An 11,169-nucleotide genomic window follows, 5' to 3' on the forward strand; every position below is an offset into this window, starting at 1 on the left:
TTAATATCTATTTAACTGTTAGTGGTACTTTTCTCCGAAAACGACATAAAATACGCAGAGAGAAGTGGAAACGGTACAATATTAAATTATTATGATTCTTTATATTTGCTAAATTTTTAAACGAAAGATAAACACACTAAACATTATGGTAAACAATAACAACAACGTCACGTATCGTGAGGACGCGCTCAAGCCAACACCACGCGACAAGGACTGACAAGATGGCGATCATTTTAGAAACAGAGGAGTTACTGCCTTGAAGGAGAGGCTCGGTATGCTGCTTTCTTTAACAATTAATTTTCCATCGCACGTTTATTAAAGTATAATGGAATAGACATGTATTCTCGCTGAAACACACCCCGGATGTTGGTGCCTGAAGCTTGAAGCCGTCCTCCAGGCTAATGCATGAACTTGTTGGGATTATCGGCGTTAGCATCGTGTACTAATGCTAGTTAGCCTTCCAGGCTAATGTTAGCAGCAAGGACGGCTCATTAATCTCTTGAATAAACACTTTAAAACAGTAGAAATGGCATAAAATGCAAAGGCTTTTAGGTGCTCTACTTGTAGTTTAATTTGTTTTTAACGATTGCCCCGTGAAATGTACAGGAAGTTTTGTTTGATTTGTTGTTTTGTTTCTTAATAATTCAGTATTTGGTAATCCTCATAGCTATTTGTAACAGGTTAGCTTGCTGCTAGCTCACATTTAGCCGTGAAGAGAAAATCCTTTCGAGTTTTTCTTTGGACAAAAACAGCGTATACTGTTCAGCTGTTGTGTCGTGATGTCTGTTGGCTCACTTTCCGTACTTGTTGTGGCTCATTTACTCAAAGTTAAGGCAAGGATGAGTAGTTTCCAGCCACTTTGAACCATGCAGCCACAAGGACAAACCAGGCAAAGCGCTTTGCCTGGTTTGACTTGTCTGACACACAAAACTCGGGATAAACTCTCAAGAATAATAACTCTATTTAATATAATTATTTTCTAAATGATTTCAGTCTTGTTGTCGATTAAGTTAGTTATTCATGAATAGTGTTGTTTAATTCTTAAGGTTTTGATGTGTAAATGTGCCACGTTTTTATGAATGTCCCAACATGACAGCATTGAAGGTTTCCTGCAGAGTGATTTAAAGATTAAACCATGTAAGAGCTTAACACCTCCACATGATCAGTCCTGGATGCTTGACAGACACGGTATCCTCTTCATATCACAGCTGCTGCAAGATCTGATTATTACTAGTGAATAAACACGCCCACTCCTTTACTAGAACTGATAAACTTGAAACTTAGTTAGATTTGTTGATAAACCGGTGATGAAAAAAGTGAACAGTAGAGTAATAAAATAGTTAGAAACTTTAGTTTTATCCCTTCATAGATATATAGAACCTATTAATGGTGTGGTTTCTCAGATGATTATACATGACATCAATAATAATAATAATTGCTCATCAATGCAAAATACATCAATACCAGACAAATCCATGGTTTAAGATAAAATGCAATATTAGCATTAAAAGCGAAGTTTAGCCATGCATTATCCATTTTCTGTATGTCTTGTCTTTACTTAAATCTGATTTTAAAAATCAGAAATTTATACTAAATGTTAAATTTATTTGCATGATTTGCTTAAAGGTGGAGTATGTAAGATTTTCAATATTTTCTAAATAAATTAACTAAAAAAATAACTACAATCATAATTAGATATTTTTAAAAGATGTAGGTTCCAGTCTGTCCACATTTGATGTTTTATTAAATTACAAGTTTAATTAATGACAAAGACCCTTCTTAAATGTTTGCCTACCAGTAAAAGAAAAAGTGATTTTTGTCATTTGTCATTAATTAAACTTGTGATTTAATAAACGCATCAAATATGGACAGACTGGAACCTACATGTTCAAAAAAACTATCTAAATATAATTGTAGTTATTTTCTTTGTTAATTTATTTTGAAAATATTGAAAATCTTACATACTCTACCTTTAAACAGTTTAACATGGCTATCTCACATTACCTGAAAAAAAGCTAATTTTTGTCAGAGTTCAACGACTACAAATGCCGGTTTAATTTGTTGCTTTGTTGTACTTTAAAGCTCATTATTTAGTCCATTTTGTAAAATCTTAACCATCACCAATGATCATAAACAAAAGTAGTAAAGTAGTAAATTTCTTAGGAAATTACGTGGAGTAAATAAATTAGCAGAAAATGGACATTTTTAAGTATGTCTGCATAGCTGTATTGACAGGGGTATTTTCTAGCAGTATTTTCCCTTGAGTTTGGTAAAGGCAGTCCTGTACCCGGACAGCGAGTGTACACTTTGGAGGTTCAGAGTCCCCTTTTGTTGGTAATCTTGCTACTTTGAATTTAATAGCTGTGGTTTAACAAGCAACTCAAGGATCCCCTCTTTCATATTTTTTTTCTCCGAAGGACACTGGCCCTTTGAGGTGTGAAAGTAAAGCATTAGAGAATGTGTCCAGACTGGTTGTTGGATTTAGAGAAGAGTTTCTTGATTTGATCTAAATTACAAGCTGTTTGACAGTAGTCAAATAGGTTATCCTGCACATTTTCAAAGTCTCTGAACTTTTATTTGTTGTGGTTAAAATTTGTACATAATGTTTGAGAGTTTTTATGAGGAAGCTAAAATGATGCTTTTTGAAGTTATCAATCCCAAGACCATTTCTTAAAGCTTTACTGTTTAGGAAAAGGGGTTTGTTGGGTTGAAGTTTACGCATCTAGGTTTCATAAACACGCTGACTTTAACAGCAGATGACTTTAACAGGAAATATGCCTCGTAGAATCATGTTTATTAACTAGTTATTTACTTACAAACCATGTTGCTGTATGTTAATGTTTAAGTTTTCCAGCCAGCTGTCAGTTCGCCTTAGTTAACCATGTCTAGCTGTAGCCTCGTAAAACAGTCAGTGCAGGTCAGCAGCTTTGAGTTAAGAGTTTTTTGGCCTGGTTTGATGCATTTGCAGCATAAAAAGCTCACTGGCATGAAGCAAAAATGCATTGGATCTGCTTTTTTTCATTTTAAACTACACATTTTACTTGTTAAGTAATAAATATGCCACTTTTGAAGAACAGATGGTAATGTTTCTTATCCTGCTTTTTTTGTTTATTTGCTTTCGTCTCATCTTCTCCCATCCGATTTGTTTTGTTTTCCTTTCCAGAAAACACCACCATGCCCTGGTAGGGTCCCATTTCTCGCCTCACCATGGTGATATGAAGCCAGCGTTTAACCTTGACAGACACACTCGGCCTTACACGCACACGCGGTCAGCTGTTGACTGACACAAACAGCCAGCCAACTCGGCCGGCAGGTGTGTGTAATGGACAGGTGTAAGCATGTGGGGCGGCTGCGGCTGGCCCCAGATCATTCCATCCTCAATCCCCAGAAGTGGCACTGTGTTGACTGCAACACCACAGAGTCTGTATGGGCCTGTCTGGGCTGTGCACATGTGGCATGTGGCCGCTACATCGAGGAACATGCCCTGCAGCACTTCCAGCAGCAGCGCCACCCACTGGCTATGGAAGTTAATGAACTTTATGTTTTTTGTTACTTGTGTGATGACTATGTTCTGAATGATAACACCACCGGAGACCTCAAGCTGCTTCGGAGCACACTCAGTGCTATTCAAAGTCAGAACTATGAGGTTACCACCCGCAGTGGGCGCACCCTCCGCTCTTCTAGCGCCTCATCGGATAACCTCATTCCATGCGGCGCCAGCGAGTTGCAGCTTCGGGATGAGGACAGAATGTTTACTGCCTTGTGGCACCGCCGCAGGGCACTTATGGGACGTATCTTCCGCCTTTGGTTTGGCCTGACTGAATGTGGAAAGAAGAGAGAGGAAGAAGAGAGAAAGAGGGAAGTGGAAGAGGAACAGAAAAGGGAGGCCAGGGAACGGAGACGTGCTCTAAAGAGGCAGCTACAGGAGGAGCTGGAGAATGCTCCTCTCAGGAAGAGTTGTCGGTTGCGTCGGAAAAGCCAGAAAGTTGCGGATACGGCAATCACCACACCAACCTCTAAACAGGCACGCAGAAAGACCAAAACTTGTGCGCCTCCTCCTCGAACCCGCAGGCCACGGACTCGTAGCTGTGTCAGTGCAACCTCGAAAAAAGCCAAACAAACAAAAAAAGCCCAACCAGCTTCCAAACCCCGGACCCGTTCCTTTACTTCCAAATCGAGGCCCAAAACACCCTCAGCAACTCCCCGCACTACCCAGATCCCCGCACGTCGCAAGCAGATTACCAAACAAGGTGGCTCACCCTTCAAACGACGTCCCACAGTCACTCCAGGAGTGACGGGTTTACGTAATTTAGGAAACACCTGTTATATGAACTCCATCCTGCAGGTGCTGAGTCACCTGCATGTTTTCAGAGAGTGCTTTCTGCGTCTGGACCTGACCCAAGCACTGGAACTACTGGCATCTGCCGTCCACGGCCAGCTGGCAGGAAAGGTCTCCTCACAATCCCCCCTGTCTCAAAGGAAGGGACTACAGACCAACTCAGGCTCTGGTGCAGGGCTGAGCGGTGGAGCTTCACGTACCCGCAGCATGGAGCTGATACAACCCAAAGAGCCCAGCTCCAAGCACATATCTCTCTGCCACGAGCTACACACCTTGTTCCAAGTTATGTGGTCTGGCAAATGGGCGCTGGTATCGCCTTTTGCTATGCTCCACTCGGTGTGGCAGCTGATCCCTGCCTTCAGAGGATACGCCCAGCAGGACGCTCAGGAGTTCCTGTGTGAGCTGTTGGATAAGGTGCAGCATGAGCTGGAGAGCACCGGCAAGCACACAACCACTGCAGGGGTCCCACAGACACAGAAACGACTCATCAAGCAGGTGCTCAGCGTGGTCAACACCATCTTTCACGGTCAGCTCCTCAGTCAGGTACGAGACAAACTCACCTTTAATTACCTTCGCCCAACAAACCTTGAATAAATCTCTGTTCATAATCTGACTCATCAACATGTGCTTTACAGCAAGCATTAATTCCAACAAGACACTTATTCATTAAATAGTCCTGAAAGATTTATTACTAAACATTAGGGGTGGGAAAATCGAATCGAAAATCTGGATTTTTTTTTTTTTTTGCTTCACAATTTTAAAATCGATTTATTTATTTTTTTCTTCAAATAAAAATGATCCATTACAAATTTTTTGTCATTTTTATTATTTTTATTGATATTTTTACTTGTCTTCTTGGGCATTATAGCAGTAGAATGATGATCTGGCTACTGTGTTTTTATCCCAATTGAAATCAAGAAAAATGACGGGCAAAAAAAAGCTTTATACATTTTTTTTGTTTTTAATCTACAAAATTTAGCATTATCAAAGAATTATGAGAATCGCAATTTAAATCGAATCGGCACCCAAAAAATAGCAATCGAATCGGGCAAAAGCATATCGTCACAACCCTACTAAACATACATCTTTAAAATGAGATCAGACGTGTTACTGCTTCACTTTATTTTATAAATGGTAAGCAGGTTTAAGCAGCCAGTGAGGAGAGCGAGAATGAGGACAAGAGATTAATTCTTACTTGTGGAGGCATAGCACACACTGCAGCACCTGCTCTTGTTGAATAGAAGGCTGTCTGCAGTGATTCTGGCAGTCTTCAGCTCTGCAACCATTCACTTCAGCAATGATTCAGATGGCTTTTGCTCCTTTTGATAAATAAATTTATGTCAATCCAAAGTGAAGTTTGTATTTGTTCACTGTACTTCAAGCTTATTATGAGTATTCCCAAAGTATAGCTTTCCTTTCACTGGGACTTTCTCATCCTCACACACAGGTGACATGCCTGGCATGCGACCATCGTTCCAACACTGTGGAGCCTTTCTGGGATTTGTCTCTGGAGTTTCCTGAGCGATATCACAGTAACAGCAGGGAGTCAGCTGCTCAGGCTTCGTGCCACTTGACCGAGATGCTGGCGAAGTTCACAGAGACTGAAGCGCTGGAGGGAAACATCTATGCCTGTGACCAGTGTAACTGTGAGTGAAGCGGTTAAACAATTTTGTTTTATTTCAGAAACAACTACTATAGATGTGGTGCTTATTTTAAGACTCATTTTACATGGGATTAACTTGATTTTTTTTCTCTTTACACATTTAAGCTACTTTGCTTTGCTATTATGTGTTATGCTGTGCAGCTGCAACATCAATGCATATAAATGAAAGATTTAACTAATATAGAATTACTTAACAGATATTTATACAGAAAAGTATTTGTCATAAACTAACTTTTTATGCTTGATGCAGTTACATTAATTAATTAGTTAAATTAAAAAATAGAAAAAAGAAAAATAGCTAAAATAAGATTAAGTAGAACTTTATAAAACTCTCAACAGCGGTTTTGCAATAATTATTTATGTACTTTTCCTGCAGCTCTTTTGTATTTAGCAACTAGTTACAAATCTAGCAACGATTTCTGCAGTTATTGGAGATTTTAGGAGACGCATGTGAAAACATTGTGTATCGTCTTCCCTTTTGGGCTCAGTTTAGTTTCATAGAGATGATTTAGTTGTAAATTAATATTACAAATAATTGAAGCGTTTGTATTTGTAAATTTAACTTAATCAGAAAAATCTGCCTGTGAACGTGTTGAGAGGAAGTGGCATGATAACTCCCGGTAACCGCCAGGTTAAGGTGACGGAAGGCGGTTTTCAGAAAGAGTTGCAGCATCTGCTGATCCAGATTCAGACTGGTAAAACTGGTTTATCTCATGAGTCTGTACATCTTATCTATTCATATTGAAGAGCCTGCAGTGGTGCGGGGTCACCAAAAGGCAGCCTCTGGCAGGCAAAAGTGGAGCCTACGGGGAAGTTTCTCCCTCAGCTCTTAATGTCCATCATCCACCCTTCATGCTAACAACCCCAGTCTCAGCCCCACCCCTTTGTCCATTTTTGTATTTTCTGGGAGTGACGGCACACACGATCCCAAGATGCCGACAGTGGAAACCGTCCAATTAGCTTCGATTCAGGGTTTCAGAAACCTATGTGTGACGTCACGGGGGCTCTATCCATCTTTTATACAGTCTATGAGGGTGACAGAAAGCTTTTTGCTCTATGTTTGGGTTGTTTGATTTGTCATCACCTAATAAGATAGAGGTATAAGGGGACAAAAATCTGCATCGACAACTTCAGAGTCTTGCATGTCATTTTGCACTTTGCATTGGTAAACAGATGTTTGCAAAATAACTTTTGTTTTTCTTTACAAATACACATTTTTTATGACCATGCAGATCCTTTCTACGTATTCACGAACATGAATATAAGGCTATTTTTCCCCTCGGTTGACTAAACTTGATTTACATACAGTTGTGCTCATATTTCATTAAAGAAGGGAAAAAAAACAGCTGCCTGTAAAACAAGCTGAAATTGACTAAACTAATAATAAATAAAAATTTTATGAAAATCATTACATTATTTTCTAATTCTGGTTCAATAGAAATATTTTTATTTAAAAAGCAAACAAATAAGATAATTTATTGCATATCACTCATAAAGTAATATTTTGTTGAACAATCCTTTAATGTTTCCGCTACAGTGAGGTGTTTTCTGTTCCTCTCAGTCAGACTTCTGCACCTGTTGACAGGTATTTTGTCCCACTGTTCAACAGAAAAGTGCTCTAATTTGTCCAGGACCAATTTGTTGTTTTTTTTTTTTCTTTCTTAAACTTAAATGTAAAAACAGTGTCTTATATTAATAAACTATATTTTTTGCAAATTTTTAGTTATTCCTTTTTTAAGTCTCCAGTTATTTGAGTGACTGTTGTAAATTCAGCCTTTTCTTTAATGAAACGGTATGAATACATATGAGCACAACTGTATACAAACTCTGAAAATATTTGCAAACATTTATTTACAGCTGCAAAATCATTGACCTTATTTTGAGCCCATATGCCGAAGGTTCCTTCATCCAAAAGCACTCACAAAAGGCTCGATCTTCGTGCAGCTGCAGTCAGAGCAGGAAATGTTAATCTGATCCGTGTCCAGACTGAGTATGAATCATGTGCTGCTGGCTGACCCTGCCTTGACTTACAGTCAGATGTTAAACTAAACTTTAAAAAAAACACGATACAGAGACACAGAATAAGTTGACAGCTTTTTCTATTTCAACTGTCTTTGTTTGGATGAGACCCATGTCTCACAGCTCCTCTAGTTCCCGTTGAGTCTGCTGGGTAAAGTGAAGGAAGCTTACGCCAAGTTAGCTGCAGCTTTAGCCAGGAGTTATCACTTCACCTCCGCCAAAGTCAGGAGGCTAAATCAGGAAACGTCAACAGCTTAGTGTTGGAGTTTTTACCATTAAAAGTAATTAGAGACCAGAGCAGCATGATTACTAAACGTTGACAGAAATATTACTTCAGGAGCAAAGTGAGACAGAACGATGGGAAAATAATTGTTTTTTTGGAGCCTTACACTCCTGCGTGTGCAATCTTTAGTTCACATGGTGTAGCTAGACCAGGATCAATCCTGGTGTCTCCCTCACCCACTTTCTCATCTGCCTGTTAAGAAATAAAGAACTATAGAGTCTACAGAATTGTAAATATAAAGTTAAGTAATTACTAAAGTAAATAGTTTCATGACTATAATTTTGTCACAACTTATTGACAAATTGATTCCCCTACAAAAAACAAACCCAACAACAAAAAGCATAGACAGAATGATGCTTCTTTGAAGTAAAATATATATATATATATATATATATATATATATATATATATATATATTCAGGGTGTGTTTTTTCAGTTTTCACCTCTGCATCATTACAATTATAGGCTGATTATGCAAATTACATGGTGACATGTTTTACTTACAGAAAAGTCAATAATTACTTTTGCTAGTGAGGAGTTGACAACAGTGTTTACCTGCATGACTACTGCAGTAAATAACTTCCTTTTTTTTTTTTTTTTTTTTGTATATTTTAATTCTCCTCTGACCTCATGTTTGCAGCTGCCAGACGTCGGACCTCCTCCAAACCCCTCATTCTGACCGAAGCACAGAAACAGCTGATGGTCCACAAACTGCCTCAGGTCCTCAGGCTCCACCTTAAACGCTTCAGGTGAGGCGACATTTCAACCGAAGTCTGTAAAGATGATGAAAGACAGGCTAATAGTAGAAAGGACGGACAGTTTTATTTGAGTGTAACGAAGTTTAGTTGTCTGACTTTACATTTTTTTGGCTTGTGATTGGTTGTCAGGTGGTCTGGGCGAAACCACCGGGAGAAAATCGGAGTCCATGTCTGCTTCGATCAACTTCTCAACATGGAGCCGTACTGCTGCAGAGAGCCCTCACCCAAAGGCGTTCCTTGTTCCAGTCCCAGCAGCCCTAGCTCTCCAGGCTCGCCACGCCCCAAGCACTTCCTGTACGAACTCTCCGCTGTGGTGATGCATCATGGGAAGGGTTTCGGCTCTGGCCACTACACAGCTTACTGCTATAACACAGAAGGAGGTAAATCAATACTTTTAAATTCTGTTTGCATTGCAAGTAAAATTAATGAAAGCAACTTTGTTTCTTAAACGTTAAATTTCTCTTTTTCCTTCATCTACTTCAGGCTTCTGGGTTCACTGTAATGACTCTAAGCTGAATGTGTGTTCAGTAGATGAGGTCTGCCGAGCTCAGGCCTACATCCTCTTTTACACACAGCGAGTAACTCAGGACAAAGACCGGCCGCTATAGGATCACACACCCTGAACCTCCACCTCTGCTGCATCCTGACCACTCAGTGAGAGAACATCAGCACAGTCCCCATCTTATCGCTCTTTATCTCTTCCCATCCTTGTTTTTTGGCATTTTTTTAACCTGGGAAAATGGGACTTTTTAGTATATTTTTTCTAAGTAAGGTAAAAGGAAAAAAAGTGGAAAGACTCCTTTGTAAAATCTGCTTCTGCTTTGTGAACTTCTTGTATATGATGTTTATATGTAGGTATTTTAAAAGCAAAGAATTGTGAAGTGATTTATGTACATTTGTATTTTATTATTAAAAGAGTATCAGCCAAGATGTGTCTCAGTAGCAGCCAGCAGACCAGCCAGGCACAACTACATGCATGTGGTCCTGTACAGGTGTGCCCACCTGCATCTGCTGGCTAGTTGATTGTAAATGCTGTTTGTTCGTTGAAATCAGCTGAAATGTCTCTCAGTCACTTTAGATAGTTGACACAGAACTGGATGTAGGGTTGTAATGTGACTTTCAGTCAGTAGGTATGGCCTCCCTGTGCTCCGGACAGCTAAAAGTTGATCAATTTTATTGCCGTGGCCAAACTTTGGCCCTTTTCCTGCCAGAAATGCACTAATTTCTACAGAATAGGTTGTGATTATTCTTGTATTTTCTGTTGTTTAGAAAACTAAACAAACAAGACAAGAAGTTTTATTTTTTCACTCTGAAGCAGATATCAAGCCAAAGGAGACAAGTTTGGAAACACCTCAGCATTTCCAAAAACTGTTAAAAAATTGCTGAGTTGTTCTTATGTTTTCTTATCCAAAGGGATCATTTCCAGCTCAATTCTGCCATCTTTCTTTTCCAGAATGTAACTGTCTTCAGAGTGTGAACCAACCCCAACCTAACAATAACAAAAATCCCAGAAAAAGTGCCCTTTTCTTGACAGAGCCAATCTATTTTTATAGTACATATCAATTCATTAGAAGTGGAACGTGCAAAATACAATTCACACAAACCAGCATTTACATTATGAATGTATTTTTCTTTTTAAATCCTCAGAGGTTTTCTTTTTTCTTTTTCTTCAGACAAGGCCACAGAGTTTGGAAAAAAAAAAGTTTTATACAACCACTTGTTCTGATTGTTCAACACCACCAGCAGTTATTACTGTTTTTACTGTTCATTTTTCTTTTGATTTGTCCAGTAGAGGAGAATCAAAGCACACTTCATCATGTTTTTCCTTCATTGTCAGAGGTTATTTGTTAGTATTTTTGTTTCCATGGATGTGAGTAAATGTGTATGTGTGTTTGTGTAAATTTTATGGAAGTTATACTATGCAAATTGTTACCTCAATTTTTTTTTCTAGGAAAATTACCTCAATAAATGAGAATATTTTTTCATTTTTCTACGAAAGATGTCAGTGTATTTTATGTTTGACTGGACATAATTATATCTTGTAACACAAAAATCTGACCTATCATAATTACCCCTGTAAATGAATGTTACACAATATGTGATCAGA

At 38.8% G+C, this 11,169-nt stretch overlaps 1 protein-coding gene across 1 annotated transcript; it reads left to right on the forward strand.

Moving 5' to 3' along the window:
* The first annotated feature begins 207 nt into the window (after positions 1–207).
* usp44 (ubiquitin specific peptidase 44) lies at positions 208–9,821 on the forward strand. Its single transcript, XM_079263580.1, has 6 exons — positions 208–272; positions 3,164–4,882; positions 5,787–5,985; positions 8,945–9,053; positions 9,192–9,442; positions 9,546–9,821. The coding sequence occupies exons 2-6, from the start codon at positions 3,323–3,325 to the stop codon at positions 9,668–9,670; spliced, it is 2,244 nt and encodes a 747-aa protein (XP_079119706.1). The 5' UTR covers positions 208–272; positions 3,164–3,322; the 3' UTR covers positions 9,671–9,821.
* Positions 9,822–11,169: the final 1,348 nt, after the last annotated feature.

The sequence above is a fragment of the Telmatherina bonti genome, assembly GCF_933228915.1.
Source record: "Telmatherina bonti genome assembly, chromosome: 23".
In the NCBI taxonomy this organism is placed as follows: domain Eukaryota; kingdom Metazoa; phylum Chordata; class Actinopteri; order Atheriniformes; family Telmatherinidae; genus Telmatherina; species Telmatherina bonti.

Coding starts and splice junctions, on each gene's coding strand:
- usp44 (XM_079263580.1), top strand. CDS start 3,323: ATGGACAGGTGTAAGCATGTGGGGCGGCTGCGGCTGGCCCCAGATCAT. Junction 9,054..9,191: donor CTCCACCTTAAACGCTTCAG/GTGAGGCGACAT, acceptor ATTGGTTGTCAG/GTGGTCTGGGCGAAACCACC. Junction 9,443..9,545: donor CTGCTATAACACAGAAGGAG/GTAAATCAATAC, acceptor CATCTACTTCAG/GCTTCTGGGTTCACTGTAAT.